At 41.6% G+C, this 25,376-nt stretch overlaps 1 protein-coding gene across 5 annotated transcripts in view; it reads left to right on the top strand.

Annotated features, from left to right (window-relative positions):
- mcoln2 (mucolipin TRP cation channel 2) overlaps positions 1 to 25,376 on the top strand; it is a 77,645-nt gene that overhangs the window by 22,635 nt on the left and 29,634 nt on the right. For 3 of the 5 annotated variants that reach the window (XM_024377699.2, XM_024377700.1, XM_024377697.1), the window contains 5 exons: positions 18,793 to 19,002; positions 19,789 to 19,938; positions 20,490 to 20,591; positions 20,876 to 20,998; positions 23,441 to 23,647. In XM_024377699.2, the coding sequence (XP_024233467.1) occupies positions 18,793 to 19,002; positions 19,789 to 19,938; positions 20,490 to 20,591; positions 20,876 to 20,998; positions 23,441 to 23,647 (792 nt within the window). The remainder of the gene's footprint in view (positions 1 to 18,792; positions 19,003 to 19,788; positions 19,939 to 20,489; positions 20,592 to 20,875; positions 20,999 to 23,440; positions 23,648 to 25,376) is intronic. The other 2 variants (XM_024377702.1, XM_024377701.1) reach the window with 2 other exon arrangements.

Here is a 25,376-nt window from a genome sequence, read left to right as displayed (position 1 = left end):
CTCCTAACAGTACTATTTCTAGGGTCAATTTTAGAGGGTCAATTTTAGGGTCATTTTCAGCCATTCCAGAATCTGAGACGAAAAACAGGCTACCTGAGGGCAATACCAAAATAAATAACCTATTGATTCTGTATCCTCACAACAAAATCTGCAGAGCTTTGATGATTTTATGCCCCAAATTTTCAACATTTTGTTGGTGGCAAGAATTCTATAATAATTTTAGCTGAAAAGCACTTGAATCTTGCGTAGTTTTATATATCAACTCATACACCCTGTACCATGGAATCGGTACATCAAAAATCTCTTCAACTATTAACTATTAACCTATATGGCACAGTTGTCAACATGCTGGTCCTCAAATGAAACTGGTATACTTTCCTATTTATGCTATTTTTATTATTCCCCCAGTTTTGATCCTTTATATTGGGCAGACAGACGAGTTCCCTACCTCTTCCCGCTGCCACCTCCATTTTTGGGGTAATGCTGTAATCAAATGGTTGTACTCTAGGATTGAGCAGACCTTCCCATACAATTCTGATAACTCCATGAGGGACATAAATATAACTATTAACTCTACTATTCCAATTTTCAAAATAATTTAAGAACAAAATACACTTTTCAAACATCTTTCCCATAAATACAGTTTTTTTTTAATCAACCAGCACATTTGAGTTCAGCCATAATATTTGTTGTAATATTTGTTATATATTTTCAGGGGGATGAAATTGAAATTGTAGCCAACTCTGCAAAGCTTGTTTGAAAAAGAGAGATACTTTCAATTAATAGAAAATGAGACATGGCAATCTGCACAAAAGCAAAAAGGCAATTTTTAAAACAATGGATGTAGTAATCTACTTGAGAACTATTTAGGGTTCAAGTAAAACTTTTGAATACATTAAGCTTTTAGAGGATTAGTGCTTTATATTTAATAATCTCTACCCACCCAATTCATTTTATTTATATTTATATTGATTGTCTGGTTTAGCGTCCCAGATGAAGCTAAATTTGTTTTGCTCTTATGATTTAAAAAATGAATCAGGAATAGGCAGCACCATAAGTAAATGAGTAAACTGAGATATGACTAAGGAGTTAATCAGGGCAATTTTTCATAAATAGACAGGCATTTACCTCCATGGTTGCAGGATCTTGTCAATTTTTACAAGATTTCTATTGAAATTCATTGTGGAGAGCTTATTTATATATTTTGAGATATGAATACCAAGTATGTCTACTTCACCATCAGCCCTTTTATAGGTAAACTGCAGGGTAATGTCAAAGTTTTATTTTTTATAGATCCAATACGTAACATTGTACACTAATCATAATTAGGTTTTAGACCAGATAGTACAACAAAGTAATCTAGATCTTCAATGAGACATTGCAGGGATCTAGCTTGCGGACTTAATATAAAACTTGAGTCATCGGCATACATGTACACCTTTGTTTGTAAGCATTGGATTTTTAATCCTCTAATATTGTTATTGGATCTTATTTTAATAGCTAGCATTTCGATGGCCATAGTGAAAAGATATGGTGACAGTGGACACCATTGTTTAACTCCTCTTAACAATTCAGACTCTCTGAGTAGTAGCCGTTATTTACTATTTTACACCTGGGGTTGATATATATTATTTTTTACCCATTTTATAAGAGAATCACGGAAATATAAAAAATCCAGGCATTTATAAATTAAATCCAGTCTTAATCAAATGCCTGCTATAAACTGCTATAAATGCATGGCTTCTTTTAGATGTTTCATAATGTTCTATTATTTCTATTAGTTGTCATATATTATCTCCAATGTATCGTCCATGTAAAAAACCTGTCTGATAAGGATGAACAATATCTGGTAAAACCCTTTTAATTCTGAGTCCTATGCATTTCACTAGTATTTTTGCATCACAACATTGAAGTGTAAGGGGCCTCCAGTTTTTTAGATAGACTAGATCTTTATATTTGCCATCTGGGTCTTGTTTTAATAATAGAGAAATCAGAACTTCCTGCTGAGTACCTGACAGACTACCATTTCTATAGGAGTAGTTAAAACAATCTAACAATGGAGCTTGAAGTATATCAATAAAGGCTTGATATACCTCTACCGGTATGCCATCAAGCCCTGTGGATTTTCCAGACTGAAAGGATTTAATAGCCTCAAAGTTCTTCCTCTGTAATATGGCCTTTGCAGTGATCTTTGTGTACATCGGTTAACTTCTTAAGGTATGGGGGGGCAGCATTTTCACTTTTGGATAAATAGCGTGCCCAATTTCAACTTCCTGCTACTCATGCCAAGAATATAAGATATGCAAATTATTAGTAGTGACATGATTATTGAATCATGTCTGTGAGTATAACGGAACTTATGTAGCAGGCAAAACCCAGAGGACTAACCGTTCTAAAAAAAATTTTTTGAGGTCTCTGTCTGTTCAGTGAGTTCTCATTGGGAAACGATATTTCTTAGGCACTTGTTTTCAGTTCCTTCCGCTTCCACTGGATGTCACCAGTCTTTGGAATTTGGTTGAGGTTATTCCTTTGTGCAATGAAGAAGTACGGCCATCTAGGAAATGGGTGAAACTGTTGAGAGTGGTTTGTGGTCTTCCTGTATTGAACACAGATAGACCCGTCTTCAATTTGATCGATTATTAACGTTTAAAAATACCTAAAGTTGTATTACAAAAGTAGTTTGAAATGTTTTGGCAAAGTTTACAGGCAACTTTTGAGATATTTTGTAGTGACGTTGCGCAATTTGGGAGCTGTTTTGTTCTGGATCAAACGTGCCAAATAAATGGACATTTTGGATATATATGGATGGAATTAATCGAACAAAAGGACCAATTGTGATGTTTATGGCCCATATTGGAGTGCCAACAAAAGAAGCTTGTCAAAGGAAAGGCATGTTTTATATTTTATTTCTACGTTTTGTGTAGCGCCTGCAGGGTTGAAATATGCTACTCTCTTTGTTTACTGTTGTGCTATCATCAGATAATAGCTTCTTATGCTTTCGCCGAAAAGCCTTGGATTCACAACTAGTGTAGCTTTAATTTAGCATCTTACATGTGTGATTTAATGAAAGTTTAATTTTTATATCATTTTATTTGAATTTGCAGCGCTGCATTTTCTCTGGCTTTTGGCCAAGTTAAGAATAAGAAGTTAAAACTTCTTATGTCTGCAGTCCCGTTAAAGGGATCGATATGACAACAGCCAGTGGAAGTGCAGGGCGCCAAATTCAAAACATCAAAAATCTCATAATTACAATTCCTCAAACATACATGTATTTTATACCATTTTAAAGGTTATCTTGTTGTTAATCCCACCACAGTATCCGATTTCAAATATGCTTTACAGCAAAAGCACCACAAACGATTATGTTAGGTCACCACCAAACGACAATAAACACAGCCATTTTTTCCAGCCAAAGATAGCAGTCACAAAAATCACAAATAGAGAAAATTAATCACTAACCTTTGATGATATTCATCAGATGACACTCATAGGACTTCATGTTACACAATACATGTATGTTTTGTTTGATAAAGTTCATATTTATCCAAATATGAGTTGACATAGGCGCGTTACATTCACTAGTTCCAAAAACATCCATTGATTTTGCATAGCCACATCATTCAACAGAAATACTCATCATAAATGTAGATAATAATACAAGTTATACATGTTTTGTTCGATAATGTCTGATATTTATGTCCAAATACCTCCTTTAGTTAGCGTGTTTGGTATACATATCCAAACGCTCATTCTGGTCAGCGTTACTTCGGACAAAAACTTTAAAAAGTTATATTACAGGTTAAAGAAACATTTCAAATTAAGTACAGAATCAATCATTAGGATGTTTTTAACATATAGATTCAATAAAGTTCCAACTGGAGTATTCCTTTGTGTCTTGGTGAACAATGGAACGCAAGTGGATACCATGAGGAATGCACGTGATCAGAAAATGGCTGACTGCCAGTCACCTGATAGATTCTGCTCTCATTCAGTCCCACAACACAGTAGAAGTCTCATTCAAAATTCTATAGACGGTTGACATCTAGAGAAGCCCTAGGAAGTGCAACATCATTAATATCTCAAGGGGATTTCAATGGGAACCTTGGTGAATACATACCAAGCTCAGATTTCTCACTTCCTGTTTTGATTTCTCGTCAGGATTTTGCCTGCCACATGAGTTCTGTTATACTCACAGACATCATTCAAACAGTTTTAGATATTGTGTTTTCTATCCAATACTAATAATACTATGCATACATAATAATTGAGACTGAGGAGCAGGCCGTTTACTTTGGGCAACTTATTCATCCAAGCTGCTCAATACTATTATTGAATACTATTATTTCTATTATTTGGAAAGAATTCCTTACAGTAATCTTCATTCAGTGGGAGAAGATGAGATGGAAAATAGCATCTGCCTAAAATATTTAGCTTCCTCTTTTAATATATAATTTGGAGAATCATAGATGACTCCATCTTCAGTTACGAGATTCTGCAAATTATTTTATACATATACATATATGTATACATATATATTTTGTTAGCGTTCCTGTATTGGAGATTCAGGAAGAATTTTGTACATTTTTCTCCATATTCCATTCAGTTTGCTTTATTTTTGAAATAGATTACATTAGATAATTATTGAATAAGTTCCTCAAGTTCTATTTGATTTTCCTCTAACTTCTTTTTCATTTCTGTAGAATAATTTTTATTACTATCTACCTTTACTATTTGTTCATGTATTTCCCTTGATAGTCTTGTCTCTTGAGACAGAAACTGCTTTTTTATTATTCATCAATATTGAATTGAATGACCTCTGAAGGTACATTTAAAGGTATCCCGAACAATAAGGGGATTTGCTGAACCTATATTATACTGGAAAATTTCAGTTAAATGATTTTGTCATAGTTCAAAATAAGTTGTCCTCCTGTAAACTTTGATTCCATTTCCAATGTCCATGTCTCCTTTTAAAACTTAAAAAAATTTGATGAAAGAGACAAAGTAGTCAAGATGACTAGCTTGATTAAGTCTCCTCCATGTCTATCTCACTAGGTCGGAGGTTTTTTAGTCTCCAAATATCCACTATTTCTAACATGTCTATAACATTTGTGAATTCCTTAAGGGCACAGTGATAGTTTGTAGAGTGACTTCCTGTAATGTTGTTTAATAGACTTGACAAAACTCCATAATCCAAAATAAAAGAGAAAATAAAAGTGGGTACAAGAACCCGTCGCACGCCAATACATACAGTGCCTTGCGAAAGTATTCGGCCCCCTTGAACTTTGCGACCTTTTGCCACATTTCAGGCTTCAAACATAAAGATATAAAACTGTATTTTTTGTGAAGAATCAACAACAAGTGGGACACAATCATGAAGTGGAACGACATTTATTGGATATTTCAAACTTTTTTAACAAATCAAAAACTGAAAAATTGGGCGTGCAAAATTATTCAGCCCCTTTACTTTCAGTGCAGCAAACTCTCTCCAGAAGTTCAGTGAGGATCTCTGAATGATCCAATGTTGACCTAAATGACTAATGATGATAAATACAATCCACCTGTGTGTAATCAAGTCTCCGTATAAATGCACCTGCACTGTGATAGTCTCAGAGGTCCGTTAAAAGCGCAGAGAGCATCATGAAGAACAAGGAACACACCAGGCAGGTCCGAGATACTGTTGTGAAGAAGTTTAAAGCCAGATTTGGATACAAAAAGATTTCCCAAGCTTTAAACATCCCAAGGACCACTGTGCAAGCGATAATATTGAAATGGAAGGAGTATCAGACCACTGCAAATCTACCAAGACCTGGCTGTCCCTCTACACTTTCAGCTCATACAAGGAGAAGACTGATCAGAGATGCAGCCAAGAGGCCCATGATCACTCTGGATGAACTGCAGAGATCTACAGCTGAGGTGGGAGACTCGGTCCATAGGACAACAATCAGTCGTATATTGCACAAATCTGGCCTTTATGGAAGAGTGGCAAGAAGAAAGCCATTTCTTAAAGATATCCATAAAAAGTGTTGTTTAAAGTTTGCCACAAGCCACCTGGGAGACACACCAAACATGTGGAAGAAGGTGCTCTGGTCAGATGAAACCAAAATTGAACTTTTTGGCAACAATGCAAAACGTTATGTTTGGCGTAAAAGCAACACAGCTCATCACCCTGAACACACCATCCCCACTGTCAAACATGGTGGTGGCAGCATCATGGTTTGGGCCTGCTTTTCTTCAGCAGGGACAGGGAAGATGGTTAAAATTGATGGGAAGATGGATGGAGCCAAATACAGGACCATTCTGGAAGAGAACCTGATGGAGTCTGCAAAAGACCTGAGACTGGGACGGAGATTTGTCTTCCAACAAGACAATGATCCAAAACATAAAGCAAAATCTACAATGGAACGGTTCAAAAATAAACATATCCAGGTGTTAGAATGACCTGAATCCAATCGAGAATCTGTGGAAAGAACTGAAAACTGCTGTTCACAAATGCTCTCCATCCAACCTCACTGAGCTCGAGCTGTTTTGCAAGGAGGAATGGGAAAAAATGTCAGTCTCTCGATGTGCAAAACTGATAGACATACCCCAAGCGACTTACAGCTGTAATCACAGCAAAAGGTGGCGCTACAAAGTATTAACTTAAGGGGGCTGAATAATTTTGCACGCCCAATTTTTCAGTTTTTGATTTGTTAAAAAAGTTTGAAATATCCAATAAATGTCGTTCCACTTCATGATTGTGTCCCACTTGTTGTTGATTCTTCACAAAAAAATACAGTTTTATATCTTTATGTTTGAAGCCTGAAATGTGGCAAAAGGTTGCAAAGTTCAAGGGGGCCGAATACTTTCGCAAGGCACTTTAAAAAACCGAGTTTACTTTGGCACGTTACGTTCAGTAGTTCTAAAACATGCAGTGATTGTGCAGAGAGCCACATCAATTACCAGAAATACTCATAATAAACATTGATAAAGATACGACTATTATACATGGAACTTTAGATATACTTCTCCTTAATGCAACCGCAGTGTCAGATTTCAAAATAACTTTATGGAGAAAGCAAACCATGCAATAATCTGAGTACAGCCTTTAGACAACAAAGCAGCCAAAAAGATACCCGCCCTATTGGGTAGTAAACATTACTCAGTAATAGCATTTTAAATATTCACTTACCTTTGATGATCTTCATCAGACTGCACTCCCAGGAATCCCAGTTCCACCATAAATGTTTGATTTGTTCGATAATGTCCATCAGTTATGTCCAAATATCTTCTTTTGTTAGGGCGTTTGGTAAACAAATCCAAAAGCATGTTCAGGTCACGCCAAACGTTGGACGAAAAGTTCAAAAAGTTCCGTTACTGCCCGTAGAAACATGCCAAACTAAGTATGGAATCAATCGTTAGGATGTTTTTAACATAAAACATAATTAATGTTCCAAAAGGACAATTCCTTTGTCTGTACAAAGGAAGTGGAACCTTTCACGTGAGCGCGCCAGACCGAGGCTGTGGCACTCTGCCAGACCACTCCAAACAAAAGCCCCTCCTTTATAGTAGAATCCTCAAAACAGGGTCTAAATACTGTTGACATCTAGTGGACGCCTTGGGAAGTGAAACATAACTAATATCACCCTGTATCTTCAATGGGGGCTGAGTTGAAAAACTACAAATCTCAGATTTCCCACTTCCTGGTTGTATTTTTTCTCAGGTTTTTGCCTGCCATATGAGTTCTGTTATACTCACAGACATCATTCAAATCGTTTTAGAAATGTCTGAGTGTTTTCTATCCAATACTAATAATAATATGCATATATTAGCATCTGGGACAGGCAGTTCACTCTGGGCACGCTATTCATCCAAAAGTGAAAATGCTGCCCCCTATCCCAAAAACGTTAACATAAATCTTCAATAATGTTTCAACCGGACAATTCCTTTGTCTGTAGAAATGCAATGCAACAGCTACCTCTCATGGGAGAGAGAATGAGCTCATGGCCTTCTGGCAGACCTCTAACTCAATCAACTCTCATTCTCTCCTCCTTCACAGTATAATCCTCTAACAATGTTCTAAAGACTGTTGACATCTAGTGGAAGCCTTAGGAAGGAATAAACTTCCCAGCTGCGCCTGAATCTGCGAGCTCCTTATGCTGGGAATGCCGAGAAAATTCAGGAAAAGTGACAGACACAAACATATGTGCAACAAAGGGCTCTGCATGAGAATGGTGCCGGCTCACCTGGGGTGATGCCAGAGCGCCCTGCCTGCTGCCTCGATTCCCAGAGGAACCAACCCGGAACCGACCAGCAGTGTGACCTCTGTGGCCACAGATGGTGCACGAGCGGGAACCCCCTCCGGTCTCCCTGTGCCCCTCCCAGCACAATGGGTATCGGAGAGGGGATGCGGGAGGATGGAACCACCAGACCCCGATCTGGACGTCCGCGAGTAGTGACCAGATTGTCCAGCTGGATGGACAAGTCCACCAGCTGGTCAAAGTGAGGTTGGTGTCTCTGCAGGCCAGCTCCCGAAGGACGTCCTCGCGCAGACTGCAGCGGTAATGGTCGATCAGGGCCCTGTTGTTCCATCCCGTGCTGGCAGCCAGGGTCCTAAACTCCAGGGCAAACCCCTGGGAGCTCCTCGTCTCCTTCCTCAGATGGTAGAGACGCTCACCCACCGCTCTGCCCTCTGGTAGGTGGTCGAAGATTGCCCGGAAACGGCGGGTGAACTCCTCAAAATGGTCATCTCGCTCTCTCCACACGGAATTGGCCCACTCCAGGGCTTTCCTGGTGAGGCACGAGACAAGGGCAGACACGTTCTCACGGTCCGATGGAGCTGGGTGGACCGTGGCCACGGTCCATTGAGGCACTTAACACTGTGTTATAGTCTCCTACCATAATGATTTGATCATTTGTTGCCTGTAAGTTCAATAAGTTTATATAAATATTTTCAAAGAAGTATGGATCACCCTGATTTGGACCATATAGATTAATGAGCCAAATCTCTTTTTCATCCACTTTCATATTCAAAAAGAACCACCTTCCTTGTGAATCATTCCTGACTATTTTCTCTTTCAGATCAACAATTTTGTTAAATTAATATCATCACACCTTTTGAGTTAATTTGTCCATGACAGAAAACATTTTCACCTCCCCATTCCTTTTTCCACGCAACTTCATCTAAGGATGTAGAGTCAGTTTCCTTTAAACAGTATATGTGATATTCCTTTTCTTTTAGCCACGTAAAGATGGATTTTTTAAAATAATCTGCTAAACCGTTACAATTATAACTGGCTATACTTATTTCACCCCTTACAATAACTAGATACTATTCTCAGTCTAAATTGACCATAATTAGTGCTTGTAAAATTATTGCCATCAGAGGTATTATGACGGTCAAAATTAGAGCTTTCAAATGTCTGATATTTAGAATTCAAGAAATAGGTTCTAGCAATATTTGTTTTATTCCCTTGCCTGTTTGCCTGTGAGCCAATGCCACAGACATTAGAAAATTGAGACAAGCTATTCTGCGTGTAGTAAATCTGAGTAGGTTGATGTGTATGATATTGGATGGGATTTAGTGAGTGTGTACGATGTCTGTATAAGAGTAAGACTATAATGTCTGCTGTCCAAATAAACAATAACTCTGCCACTTTGCATGGTTGAGTGTCTATGTATGTAACATGTAGTGCATGTAGTCTTAATTTTCAAGATGACAATTGTAATCCATATCGTTGCATCAAAATTGCCTTTAACATCATTGAAAAACACATCCCAGCATTTACATAGCAATTGACGTTTCACATGATCATGAAAGAGACCTTGCATTACTATAGAGACGGCTTCACTACACTACAAATGTATTCCGTACAATATTATTATTCCCTAATGCCCCTATTCTGATATCTTCCCCTTGCTTGTTGTAAACATATATAAACATGTAGACAAAGACATCAAAAAGATAGACAAACGAGAAACATATTAAATTATAAAACAGTTCTCGACAATTGAGAGATGTGGGAGAGGAGAGAAGGGAAAGAGAAGAAAGCGAGATCAGGTGTGTATGTATATGTAAGCAAGCATGTAATTGAGTATGTGTGTGTTCATATCCACTTCATAGTTTTTAGATATTTTTACAGCTCCCATACTTTATTTATTTCGTAGCCTGAAGTCCCTGTAGAATTTAGTACAGCTATGGTGTTATGGAGCTGTCTCCGAATAGCTGTCCATCTATAAAGAGTTTGTCCACAATGAGAAAGGCACGCTTACCCTTCTCCCTTTGTACCAGATACAGTCTCTTACGACATTCGTTTATCTCCCTTCGAAATTGGTAATTGAGACCGAATTTGGTCCCTTTATGCTCCCTTCCTCTGCTTTTGATCAGCTCTTTTTGTTGGTAGTGTTCACTTTTTGCGATGATTGGTCGGGGACCCTTGGTCTTGCTGCTCCAAGTCTGTGTGCTCGGTGGAAAGCCACCTTGTTTACAGTCTCTCTAGGAAGTTTCAAGGAGGATTGCATGAATTCTCTGATCGCACCCTCTGGATTATTGGATGCGTCCTCAGGAATCCCAGACCAGAAAAAATATGATTTTCACGCATGCTACGACTTTGTCTAGTAGCGACTCCATCATCAACCTGTTTTCCCTGAGTAGACAATCGATGTTGGAATCGTGGATTTTTACCTTGGCTGTAAGTACATTGTTCTCTCCTTGGAGCATGAGAATTTCACTCTGGTTAAACACCAAACTCCCCCTCAGCCCTGCTACCTTCTCACACAACTTTTCAAGTGTTGCATGAATTCTAGCCAGAGCACCGTCCTGTACTTCTACGGTAAGTAAATTGTCCGTGTCTGTAGATGAATCTGTTTTTCTTTTTTAGGGGGGTTAAAGTTCTTTTGTGAGGTAATCAGATCTTTCCATGATGGAGTATGTTGTTCCTCCATAGCGTAAAGCTATTGGTACTCGTCGATTTCCCTCAGGATCTCCTTAGTATCCAGGTTGACTCTTTACTGCAACCAGTTGTTTTATGAAAAGATAACAATGAGTCTTTCCCACGACGACGACAGGTGTCTGTAGTACAGCCAGCTACCACTCAAAAACACGTTTAGTATTCATATTTAATTAATAGCAGTTTCGTTTTAATCAAAACTAACAAACCAAGTGTTTTCCAGCATAGTGTTCAGCTGCGCACTCTTGGTTTTTAATAAAATGAAATGAAAAACAATCAATATTTTTTTAAAGAAACAATAATTATGAACAGGATGGGGTCAAAAACATTATATGATAAATCATATCTCTCGTTCAATGGCATTTGCATATTTGCACGTCTATACAAAATACTAAGATCCTGATAATTGTATCATTGCCTATAGTACCAGTCAAAAGTTTGGACAACTACTTATTTATTTTTCTTTTTTCTTCATTCTACACATGGAATGCTTCTCCGACTGTCTTGAAGGTGTTCCCACATATGCTGTGCACTTGGCTGCTTTCCTTCACTCTGCAGTCCACTCTGCAGTCATCCCAAACAATCTCAATTGGGTTGAGGTCAGGTGATTGTGGAGGTCAGGTCATCTGATGCAGCACTCCATCACTCTCCTTGTTTAAATAGCCCTTACACAGCCTGAAGGGGTGTTGGGTCATTATCCTGTTGAAAACCAAATGATTGTCCCACTAAGAGCAAACCAGATGGGATGGCTTATCTCTGCAGAATGCTATAGTTGCCATGCTGGTTAAGTGTGCCTTGAATTCTAAATAAATCACTGACAGTCTCACCAGCAAAGCACCCCCACACAATCACACCTCCTCCCCTGTGCTTCACGGTGGGAACCACACATGCGGAGATCATCACCTACTCTGCGTCTCACAGACACAGCTGTTGCCAAAAATCTCAAATTTGGACTCATCAGACCAAAGGACAGATTTCACTGGTCTAATGTCCATTGCTCATGTTTCTTGGCGCAAGCAAGTCTCTTCTTATTATTTGTGTCCTTCAGTAGAGGTTTCTTTGCAGCAACTCAACCATGAAGGCCTGATTCTTCTGAACAGGCTTCCTTTCCTTGGCGATCCTCATGAGAGCCAGTTTCATCACAGCGCTTGATGGTTTTTGCGACTGCACTTGAATAAACTTTCAAAGTCCTTGAAATGTTCTGCTTTGACTTACCTTCATGTCTTAAGTAACGATGGACTGTAATTTATCTTTGCTTATTTGAGCTGTTATTGCCACAATATGGACATGGTATTTTACCATATAGGGCTATATTCTGTACACCACCCTTGTCACAACAAAACTGATTGGCTCAAATGCATTAAGAAGGAAAGAAATTCCACAAATGAACTTTTAACAAGGCACACTTCTTAATTGAAATGCATTCCATGTGACTACCTCATGAATCTGGTTGAGAGAATGTCAAGAGAGTGCAACGTTTTAATAGCTAGCTAAGTAACATAATTGAGGGTTGACATTGGTTATGAGTATGAATGTGGATGCATTTCAGTATCCAAAAATTGTAGGCATGACGCAAGATGAAACAACCTTCCAGAAGGACAACCACCTCTGCAGCACTCCACCAATCAGGCCTTTATAGTAGATTGGCCAGATGAAGCCACTCCTCGGTAAAAGGCACATGACAGCCGGCTTGGAGTTTGCCAAAAGGACTCTCAGACCATGAGAACCAAGATTCTGTGGTCAGATGAAACCAAGATTGAACTCTTTGGCCTGAATGCCAAGCGTCACGTTTGGAGGAAACCTAAAGCATGATGGTGGCAGCATCATGCTGTAGGGATGTTTTTCAGCGGCAGGGACTGGGAGACTAGTCAGGATCGAGGGAAAGATGAACGGCACAAAGGACAGAGACCCTTGATGAAAACCTGCTCAGGATCTCAGACTGGGTTGAAGGTTCACCTCCAACAGGACAATGACCCTAAGCCCACAGCCAAGACAATGCAGAAGTGGCTTCAGGACAAGCCTCTGAATGTCCTTGAGTGGCCCAGCCAGAGCCCGGACTTGAACCCGATTGAACATCTCTGGAGAGACCTGAAAGTAGCTGTGTAGTGATGCTCCCCATCCAACCTGACAGAGCTTGAGATGATCTACAGAGAAGAATTGAGAAACTCCCAAGATACAGGTGTACCAAGCTTGTAGCGTCATACCCAAGAAGAATTGAGGCTGTAATCGCTTCCAAAGGTGCTTCAATAAAGTACTGAGTAAAGGTTCTGAATACTTATGTACAATGCATTTGGAAAGTATTCAGACCCCTGGACTTTTTCCACATTTTATTACGTTACAGCCTTATTCTAAAATGGATTAAATAGTTATTTCCCCTCATCAATCTACACATAATATCCCATAATGACAAAGCAAAAACTGGTTTTGACATTTTTGCAAAAAAAATAAATTATATCACATTTACATAAGTATTAAGACCCTTTGAGTGAAATCAAATCAAAATCAAATGAAATGTTATTTGTCACATGCACTGAATCAAACAGGTGTAGACTTTACTGTAAAATGCTTCCTTACAAGCCCTTATCCAACAATGCAGTTCAAGAAATAGAGTTAAGAAAATATTTACTAAATAAACTAAAGTAACAAAATTCAATAAAAAGTAACACAAAATAACAAGGTTATATACAGGGGCTACCGGTACAGAGTCAATGTGCGAGATTAGAGGTTAGTCGAGGTCATTTGTACATGTAGATGGGGGTAAAGTAACTATGCATAGATAATAAACAGTGAGTAGCAGCAGTGTACTCAGTACTTTGTTGAAGCACCTTTGGCAGCAGTTACAACCTCGAGTCTACTTAGCCTCCGTATTTGTTATCTGCCCTCTTGGTCCTGGTGTCATCTCTAGCCTATCTTTTAGCTGAATCCAACTCTTTGTTTTGAATCCTATTCGCTATATCCTGGATGAAACATCTACGGTTGAATGTCACCATGTAGTTAAAATTGCTCCATTGTCAAATTCATGTGGATGACTGGAATCCCTTGAAGCCAATCCCTTGAAGCCAAGTCTGGTCAGTTCTTTCAATTTTGCCCAAAGGATTGTGTTAGTGTCCGCTTCCCTTTTTAAAAAAGGCCGCCTTGGGGGAGGGAGAGGGCCAGAGCATGAGGCTCCGCTCCCCAGGAGTTAAAATGTGTCAGCTTGTATATTTAGCAATGAATCTGCTGATAGGAACATCACTGAAAGATGTTTAATGGCTCTATCAAACAAGGACAGCCATATACATGTCAGGATTTGGCCAGGGTTGTTCCGGTCTTTGGTTACTAGATGCCCCCATTGTGCTTTTTGACCCTTTTGTTTTCCCTTGTTCCCTGTTATTATTTGCACCTGTGCCTCGTTTCCCCTGATTGTATTTAAACCCTTAGTTTTCCTCAGTTCTTTGCTCTGTGTTTGTATGTTAGCACCCAGCCCTAGTATGCTGTGAACTTTTGTTGCTCCCGTTGGACACTCTTGTGGAATTCTGTTTTTGTTCTTGTTTATACATTTTTGAGTATCCTTTGAGTTTTTTTCATGCTATACCTACCACTCTGTGGATTTACCTTTTTGTCTTGGAGGATTACCTTTGTTCTCGTGGAATTACTTTTGATGTTGTGGAGTTATATGTTTGTCTGAAGGACTTTCCTTTTTTACTTTATTAAATACTCCAATCAAGTACTGCTGTGTCTGCCTTATCTTCTGGGTTCTGCCGACTATTCGTGGTTCAGTTGGTTAAGTGACTGTTTCTCACTCCGGAGACCCGGGTTCGTTACCGGGTCCTGACAGAAACACAGAGCCTGAAATGAACCCAGAGGCAGCCAGTTCCCAGGACCTTGTTGCCATGCTGTCCCACCACGAGGAGACTGTCCAACACCACGAAGCCGCTCTGGTTCAGCAAGAGGCCTTAATGGCTAGACATTCTCATCTTCTGTCGGAGATGCTGACTTCCATAAAGCAGATATCTGATCGACTTACCCCGGCAACAGCTCCCGCCCCAGTGCCTCAGATTCACATACCCGTGGCAGTTAACCCCCTGGCTGAACCTCGTCTTCCACCTCCCTAACGGTTCTCAGGTGATCCGAGTGCTTGTAAAGGGTTTTTCGCCCAATGTTCTCTCTCCTTCGAGCTGCAACCCTCGTCGTTTCCCACCGACCGGTCCAAGATCGCATACATCATCACCCTGCTGTCGGAAAAAGCCCTGGCCTGGGCTACTGCTGTGTGGGATGCCCATAGTCCCTGCTGTGCCAGCTACTCTGCCTTTGCTGAGGAATTCAAACGAGTGTTTCAAGGCCCTAGCAGTGGTCCTGACTCAGCCAAACAGCTCCTGACTCTCCACCAAGGTCAGCGTGACGGACTATGCCATCCAGTTCCGCACGGTGGCAGCAGCGAGTGGCTGGAACGACGAGGCGCTCACGGTGTGCTTTCTGAAGGGCCTTTCCGACACTATCCAAGATGAACTGGCCACTCGGGAACCACCGGACAATCTCGAGTCCCTGATCAAGTTGGCCTCACGCATTGACCAGCGTCTGAGAGAGAGAGAACTCAACCGTAGACCTCTAGCCCCTATCAGTCCCAGCTCCGAGTCCCCACCTTTATCCTCGCTGGCTCCACCGGAACCCATGCAGATTGGACGCATCTCCCAGGCTGAGAGAGACCGCCGGATGAGGGAGCGACGCTGTCTATATTACGGCAAACCGGGCCATTTCCGTTCCACGTGTCCCGGGCTCCAGGGAAACGCTCCGTCCCGTGCAGACCGGGGGGAACTGTAACGGGAAACATAACCTCCTCCCATCCGTCCAACTCCCGTCTGCTCATTCCAGTCACCCTTTCCTGGGACAACCACAAGCTTCACCTTCGAGCCTTGGTAGACCCTGGAGCCGCAGGTAACTTCATGGATGGTGTCTGGGCGAAGGAGAATGGCGTTCCCCCTGAACCTCTAAGTGACCCCATGAGGGTTACTACATTGGATTGAAGCCCTTTGGGATCTGGACTTGTCATTCATGTCACTACCTCCTTGCGACTTTCAGTTTCCCAACACCAGGAATTGATGAACTTTCATCTGATCTCCTGTTCCGAGTTCCCTCTCGTCCTTGGATACCCCTGGCTTCACAGCCATAACCCTCACATCGACTGGTCTGTGGGCACTATCAAGCAGTGGGGTCCTACGTGCCAAGCTACTTGTATTTTCCCGAATTCCCCGAGTTCTATTTCCGAGTCTTTAGAATCCATCGACCTGTCCCGAGTTCCCGAGTGTTACCATGACCTCAAACTGGTATTTAGCAAACAGAGGGCCACCATGCTACCACCCCATAGACCTTACGATTGCCCCATCAACCTGTTTCCGGGCACTTGCCCCCCCAGGGGTCGGATCTTTTCCCTATCTCCTCCCGAATGAGCTGCTATGGATACCTACATCAAGGAAGCTCTGGAAGCAGGCCTCATGCGTCCATCCACCTCCCCGGCGGGAGCAGGGTTTTTCTTTGTGGCCAAAAAAGACGGTGGATTACGTCCTTGCATCGACTACCGGGGACTCAATGCCATAACCGTCCGTAACCGTTACCCGCTACCCCTTATGGCCACAGCCTTCGAGCTGCTCCAGGAAGCAGTTGTTTTCACTAAGCTTGACCTGCGGAGCGCATACCATCTTCTGCGGATCAGACCTGGTGACGAGTGGAAGACCGCTTTCAACATGTCTACTGGTCACTACGAATACTTGGTGATGCCCTTCGGCCTGACCAACGCCCCAGCTGTGTTCCAAGCTCTCATAAATGATGTGCTTAGGGATATGCTTAACATATTTGTGTTTGTTTACTTGGATGACATCCTCATCTTTTCGAGCTCCCTTCAAGAACACACAAAGCATGTCAGACAAGTACTCAAACGCCTCCTAGACAGCCATCTGTACGTTAAGCCGGAAAAATGTGAAATCCATTCATCCCGAGTATGATTCCTGGGATTTGTAGTGGAACCCAGTCAAGTCCAAATGGACTCCAGGAAGGTAGGGGCGGTAGCAGATTGGCCCATCCCCAAATCCGTTAAGGAGGTTCAGCGTTTCCTGGGCTTCACAAACTTTTAGCGCAAGTTCATCAAGAACTTCAGCTTGGTGGCTGCCCCTCTCTCAGCTTTAACCAAGGGTGGCAACGCAAGGTTTTTGTGGGGAAGAGAAGCTGAGACGGCCTTCCAAGGACTCAAGCAGCGCATCCTCTCTGCTCCCATCCTGATACTACCGACTACGGATGAACCATTTGTGGTGGAGGTAGACGCATCAGAGGTTGGTGTTGGAGCTGTCCTGTCTCAGAGGGGTGAAGACAAGAAGCTCCACCCGTGCGCTTTCTTCTCACACCGGCTTACCCCGGCTGAGAGGAACTACGATGTGGGGGATCGTGAACTCCTAGCGGTTAAGATGGCATTGAAGGAATGGAGACACTGGCTCGAGGGGGCTTCTCACCCGTTTCAGGTGCTTATGGACCACAAAAATCTGGAGTATATCCAGCAGGCGAAGCGGTTGAACTCCAGACAAGCTAGATGGTCTCTTTTCTTCAATTGATTCCACTTTATCCTCACCTATCGGCCCGGGTCGAAGAATCTCAAACCGGATGCCCTGTCCCGAGTCTACGCTCCTGCCATTCGAGACGACACGGACATGCCTGTCCTTCCTGCTGCTAAGATCGTGGCCCCGATCTCGTGGCAAGTTGAGGATACCGTGAGACGAGCTCAAGCTAGCGACCCCGGGCCCGAAAGGAGGTCCTGCCAATCGGTTGTTTGTCCCCAAGGCAGTGAGGACTCAGGTCCTTCTGTGGGGGCACTCCTCTCGCCTCACCTGTCACCCGGGCGTAGGTCGCACCTTGGAGTTCATCCAGCGTAAGTTCTGGTGGCCCACCATAAGAGAAGACGTTGCCACTTTCATCAAGGCCTGCCCCGTGTGCTGCCAGGGCAAATGTTCTCACCTCTGCCCTCAAGGACTCCTTCACCCTTTACCTGTTCCCCACAGACCCTGGTCCCATATCTCGTTGGACTTTATTACTGGCCTTCCTCCGTCCCATGGCAATACTACTATCCTAGTCATCATCGACAGGTTTTCAAAGGCGGCCAGGTTCGTCCCTCTGACTAAGTTACCTTCTGCCAAGGAAACGGCTGAGTTGGTAATTAACCATGTGTTCCGAGTCTTCGGCATTCCTCAAGATATGGTTTCCGACAGAGGTCCCCAGTTCGCCTCAAGGTTTTGGAAGGCCTTCTGCCAACTCATGGGGGCCTCTGCCAGTCTATCTTCAGGGTACCACCCAGAGTCCAACGGCCAAACAGAGAGGATGAATCAAGAGCTGGAAACCACCCTCCGATGTATGGCTCTTAACAACCAATCCACATGGTCGTCCTTCATTGTTTGGGCCGAATACGCGCACAACACCTTGCGCTCCTCCTCCACTGGTATGTCCCCGCACGAGTGTCAGTTTGGCTATGCCCCTCCATTGTTCCCAGACCAGGAGGCAGAAGTCAGAGTGCCTTCAGCCTTGAAGTTCGTCAGACGCTGTCGGCTTATGTGGAGGAAGACCCGTCTTAATCTTCTGCGTTCCTCATAGAGGTACCAACAACAAGCCAACAGACGTCGCCGTCCCGGGCCTACCCTGCGCCCCGGCCAGAGAGTCTGGCTTTCCACAAGAGACTTACCACTACGGGTGGAGTCTCGCAAGCTGTCCCAAAGATACATCGGTCCCTTTAAGGTTGCCAGGAGAGTTAACCCAGTTTCATATCGCCTACACTTACCCAGATCCCTTAAGATTAATCCCACGTTTCACATTTCCTTATTAAAACCTGTTTTTTCTCCCCTTGTCCCGGCAGACAGACCTCCCCCTCCGCCCCGTGTCATTGGAGGCCAGCCGGCTTATACCGTCCATCGGATACTGGATTCCCGCCGGGTACAGCGGTCCTGGCAGTATCTGGTGGACTGGGAAGGCTACGGTCCCGAGGAGCGCTCCTGGGTTCCTGCTAAAGACATACTGGACCCTGACCTCATTCGTCAGTTCAGGGCCCTCCACCCCGAGAAAGCTGGTAGGAACATCAGGAGCCGTTCCTAGGGGGGGGATTCTGTCAGGATTTGGCCAGGGTTGTTCCGGTCTTTGGTCACTAGAAGCCCCCATTGTGCTTTTTGACCCTTTTGTTTTCCCTTGTTCCCTGTTATTATTTGCACCTGTGCCTCGTTTCCCCTGATTGTATTTAAACCCTTAGTTTTCCTCAGTTCTTTGCTCTGTGTTTGTATGTTAGCACCCAGCCCTAGTATGCTGTGAACTTTTGTTGCTCCCGTTGGACCCTCTTGTGGAATTCTGTTTTTGTTCTTGTTTATACATTTTTGAGTATCCTTTGAGGTTTTTTCATGCTATACCTACCACCCTGTGGATTTACCTTTTTGTCTTGGAGGATTACCTTTGTTCTCGTGGAATTACTTTTGACGTTGTGGAGTTATGTTTGCCTGAAGGACTTTCCTTTTTTACTTTATTAAATACTCCATTCAAGTACTGCTGTGTCTGCCTTATCTTCTGGGTTCTGCCGACTATTCGTGGTTCAGTTTGTTAAGTGACTGTTTCTCACTCCGGAGACCCGGGTTCGTTACCGGGTCCTGACAATACATGCCCAAAAATGTATAGTGCGATAAGTATCACATTGAGCCTTCGTGAAATACCACAAAGCAGGACTACATTTATTTTCAGATCTCCCCCATCAATACACCGGAAGCCGTCATAGGGTGTATCATGGCTTTTATAACCATGTGTGTGGTTTATTACAGTATACAATGATCTTTCAATTCCTGGCCTCATGAATTTATCCCCTTTATTCCAGAGATTTTCCAGGTTCTTCCGTGAGAATTATAATCACAAGGTGTGTGAGACTGACCAAAAGGAGTTTTTAAATGGCTGGTATGTTTTGGTGATCGTCAGTGACGCTATGGCCATAGTAGGATCCATATTGAAGATGGAAATACAAGCAAAGGTAATTCTCAACTAAAATGTTCAAACTCCTTGAAAGAGTTTAAGCTGACATACATTTACCAGACATCTCTTTCTTTCCTAAATTTAATAGGAACATGTTAATTTTACAAACACTTATGTTTTACAAAATATATGGTTTTGGAAATGTATTTGAATTATCCTGCTTTACTGCAAGATGTTACATGTTTAATAACGGCAATAAATGATTGATGTCTAAATCATAGGATGATTATCTATCATATTAGTTTTGAACATGTGGAAGAAGTGGGTGTTTCCATTTATAGCTAATCAATTACTATTTTATAATACAGAAATTAAGAAATAAAAAAACTCTAGAAGAGAGGTTGAGAAATTTAAAAAACTCCCAGTTGCCTGGGCACAGAATCACTGGGCTTGGACTTTGTAACAAGATGGTTAAATCAAGACATTGTAAAACTCCCAAGGACTATTTACTCTAACCTGAGTGACTTTCGAGTCAGATTTTTATGACTTGCATGTTAACCATTTACCCCCAGTTGGCATAAGGAAAATGAACTCATCTCTCCCTTCTAGAGTCTTACCAGCTACGATGTGTGCAGCATCTTTCTGGGAACTTCTACGCTGATGGTGTGGGTGGGAGTGATCAGGTACCTGGGCTACTTCCAAAAGTACAATGTAAGTTTGATCAAATACATATTTATTTAGTGTATTCAAAGATAATTATCCAGTAGGAATAGACTAGTCCTGTTTGGCCACATGCAAACTCAGACTCACATAAATAATACATTGGAAAATACAATTTGAAAATCTATACATAATGAAAGTGGTTAAAAACAAGGATGTTGCAAAAATAGTGTTCCTTTAGTTGATGAATAATTATCTTAAACACTGATTCAGCACAGCTTTTACAGTGTGTGTGTGTGTGTGTACATGCCTGTGCACATGCGTGTGTGTTCCAGGTGCTCATCCTGACTATGAAGACTGCCTTCCCCAAGGTGATCCGCTTCTGTTGCTGTGCTGGTATGATCTACATGGGGTACACATTTTGTGGCTGGATTGTACTTGGCCCTTACCATGAAAAGGTACTGACTGGGAATGGCAATGCCGACACTCATTTTAATTCTACAGAATAGGGACTCCCGACTGGCGCAGCGGTCTAAGGCACTGCATCGCAGTGATAGAGCCGTCACTACAGAACCTGGTTCGAGCCTGGGCTGTATCACAACCAGCCATGATCGGGAGTCCCATAGGGCAGAGCACAATTGGTGAAGGTTTGGCTGGGGTAGGCCATCATTGTAAATAAGAATGTGTTCTTAACTGACTTGCCTAAATAAAAATACAAGGCTTCATATTTTAGAACCATTTCCTTAACTGTACACAGCTTAAAGTGAAAGTCCTCTGTGCGTACCGGCCCAATTCAAGCACTGGTGATATAAATAGGCTTCATGTGGCCTGGTGTGGTTTTGCAATGGCCTGAAACTGAACTTGTTTACACTGTTGCCTAACAATTTGATGTATTGTTATCCATTTACAACCACAAGATGGCAGTATGTATACATGTTGCTGCTTGTTGTTGCTTGTCTAGTCAGTGTTGCACCATTATGAGGCACACACATATGCCTTAATCATTAATGCTAGCACTGAAGGGCACAAGTGTCTTAAGTGATCGTTGGGTTATAAGAAAAATAATTTACGGAAGTTGAGAAACATTGCAGTTGTAAACAAGAGCTCACATGGTGGACTGCAGAATCCTCAAGCTAACTTTAACCTGTGTCAAACTACACAGCCCCACTTTATTTGGATTGTATCTTATAGTTAGTTTGAACATTTGTAGACCATCAACAAACTCTTCAAAAGCAATTTACATGCAACACTTTGCTGGGATTAGGGTTAGGTTCAGGCGATTAGGTTTAGGTTTGGGGTAAATTGACACAGTAGTTAGTATAGTGAACAAAAATATAAATGCAACAGAACCATACATTTATATATATGTATGTTTTTATTTATTACATTTTTTTCCCCCTTTTTCTCCCCGATTTCGTGATATCCAATTCGTAGTTACAGTCTTGTCCCATCGCTGCAACTCCCGTACAGACTCGGGAGAGGCGAAGGTCGAGAGCCATGCGTCTTCCGAAACACGACCCTGCCAAGCTACACTGCTTCTTGACACACTGCTTGCTTAACCCGAAAGCCAGCCGCACTAATGTGTTGAAGGAAGCACTGTACAACTGGCAACCATGTCAGATGTATTGTCCCCCAGCACAAGGTGCACCTCTGTAATGACCACACTGTTTAATCAGCTTTTTTATATGCCACACCTGTCAGATGGATGGATTATCTTGGCCAATGATAAATGCTCACTAATAAGGATGTAAACACATTTGTACTCAAAATTTCAGATAAATAAGCTTGGACAATTTCTGGGATCTTTTATTTCAGCTTATGAAAACATGGGATCAACTCTTTACATGTTGCATTTATATTTCCGTTTAGTATAGTTTGGGGACTATCCAAATACAGAGTAAACCTGTAAGGGTAACAATCTTAATTTGATCACTCTGTTGTCGCAGAGAATTTTCCTGCAAAGAAGGAAATGCAAATTGTAGTATTTAAAAAGGCTTCGAACGTTTGTAATTTAAAATGACAGACTTGATTTATCCTATCAAAAAATGTATCAAACCTCTACAACAATGTCCATTTAATTATAATCCACATAATAGTTCACATTTCCTGTTGCTGCAGATCTAGAAAATTGTCAAATTAAGAGAACATCTGTGTACTTGTACGCAGTCCAAATAAGGTGTGACCCTATTTTGTCTTCATTAGTTTGACATTTTCCTCTCATACTCTAAGAGTTTTCTGAATGATGGCATGATGAAATTATAATATTTATTGTAATTTATTGTATCCATGACCACCTCAGTATTCAACTCTGGTGTCTGTTGCAACAAGATGTTCACTCATACTTACAACATGGTATGTGTCCCAAATGGCATCCTATTCCCTATATAGTGCACTCCTTTTGACTCCCTATGGGCCCTGGTCAAAACTAGTGCATTATGTAGGAAATGGGGTGCCTTTCGGGATGCAACCATACACTGCAGCCAGGGAGGTTACCATAACATCAACTAATTTAGACATTGTTTACCATCTGCAATAAACAAGGGATGTTACAGAACTGCCCTCCCACAAGTCCCCTACCCTACCTAGGATCTATACCGTCTGTCTGAGTGGGCTGTGCTTAGATGCTATCGCTCTTTGTTTGTGGTGATGTCTCCCTCTGAATCTGACTGTGTTTTGGGATCTGTGCACTCTTTCCTCTCTCTCCCTCGCTCACTCTCTCTCTCTCCTCTCTCTTTTTGCAATCTCTCTCTGTCTCTTTCTCTCTGTCCATCTCTCTGCTCTTCTCTCTCATTGTCTATGCCTGTCTCTCTCCCCTCTCTCACTCTGTACTCGGTCCCCTTCCCTCTCTTGCTTTCTTTCTCCTCCCCCTTCACCCTTCTCTTTTTCTCACTCCATCTCAGTTTGAGGGCCTGAGTCGGGTGGCCGAGAGCCTGTTCTCGCTGGTCAACGGCGATGACATGTACACCACCTTTGCACAGCTGAAGGACAAAAATAGCCTGGTGTGGCTGTTCAGCCGCGTCTACCTCTACTCCTTCATCTCCCTCTTCATCTATATGGTGCTCTCGCTCTTCATCGCCCTCATCACAGACGCCTATGACACCATCAAGGTACTCACTCATACCTTTGGTGGTTTGTGTTCAGTTGGCACAAAACGTAAGAAAATTATCTGAAATGGAGTGAAATGGGGAGGTACTATCTGAACTTGCCCAATTAGGAACGCTCACTTTGTTGTCCGTTGCAAAACATTCTGAAACATTTTTCTAAGGTGTGTCCTGATGATCATGACCCACTGACCCAGGTATCAGGTCTAAATCCCAGATCATACAACTGAAAATCCATAACTATTGTCCAAAAACAGCTAATTGAGATTTGAGGAGGGTTACATATGTAAACGGTCCATATCAGATATGTTTTAATGTCTAGTGAAAATGAGGGGGCCTAGGCACATTATTACACATAATTCATTCAAAGATATTGAATTTAGCCATCAGTGCCCCTTCAAAACAAAATAGTACATGATGTGTACATTATTATTATTATTATTATTATTATGATACATTATGTGTGATGAGAGAAACAACAATATACGTTGAAAGATTAATCAACTGAGGAAACTTTCATGTGTTAATGAGCAATGGAATTGGAATCGGAATTGGAATTAGAGACTTTGTCCAGTATAGCATTATTTGTTATTCATCCTTTAATGTTTTTTCTATGGGCTCAATTCAGACGTAGTAAATGTACGCCTTTCCTACGCACGTCTTTCCTGTTTACTTTTCAGTAGTTGGTATTCAGACTTACCTTATGCATATGCATAACGGGCTTTACAGGCGTGTTTCCCTTGCCCGCGAAGGACAAATTTGATTAAACAGCTGAAAACCCTCCCACTTGCTGGCCAACAGATTTTCTTGTGGAGTTTTCATTCAATAGGCATTTCCGTACATTCATCTAAACCACCCCTTTAAATTTTGCATACCTATTAATTCTAATTTGTCCAGACTCACTAGAATATACGAAGAGAATGATTCAGAATATTAGGGATCAATGAAAGATAGCCATGTAAATAGACACATATTTGTCTCCTTTCCAGCAATAATTGGTAGATTTAAAAAATACTCTGATCTTGTATATTATTTAGGGTTAGGAAAGTATTTCTGAAAAAAATAAAAGGGTTTGGAGAACATTTATGTTCAAAATGTATTGATGAATCAAAAATGGTGGTTTGATTCATCCTGAAAGTTGACATATCATTGAAATATTGGAAGGTGAGAAGTGTACAATATGGGTTGAACAGTAGTCCTATAAATCTACCCTAATAATCCTCACTAATCATGGAACTGTGACAATGGCCCAGTCGTCGTGAACCGTGCGCCAGCATCCAGATTTAAACTGCTACGTACACTGTGTACGAAAAATTAGGAACACCTTCTTAATATCGACACCAATTTTTCTAAATGCAGTGAAACGTCTGGGCATATAATTGAAAGATTCTAGCAATCATAAATCGACTTGGTAGGTTTGGCGCTATACTGTCATTTGCACACAGGGTACAGACTCCTATAGTTTGGGTCTCCAAATTTCAGGGCCAGCATTTCATAAACATGGTGATATGTTGACAGGCTTCAGTTCGCTGCCATATGACTGGTTTTTACATTTGTCTCTGGCGATCTTAATGTAAAATAGATCTAAACAATTGTCATTTATATTTACAATCCCCTTATCCAAATAACTTACTCATTTACGTAGCTCTTATTGAGTTGTAAATTGCAGTGTTGTAAATCGCAGGGAAGAAATAAAGTAGATGTAGTTCCATTGGAACCACAGGTTGCTCAATCT

The sequence above is a fragment of the Oncorhynchus tshawytscha genome, linkage group LG18, assembly GCF_018296145.1.
Source record: "Oncorhynchus tshawytscha isolate Ot180627B linkage group LG18, Otsh_v2.0, whole genome shotgun sequence".
Classification (NCBI taxonomy): Eukaryota; Metazoa; Chordata; class Actinopteri; order Salmoniformes; family Salmonidae; genus Oncorhynchus; species Oncorhynchus tshawytscha.
Note: the sequence above shows the minus strand (reverse complement) of the source record. Positions and strands in the feature narration are given on the sequence as shown.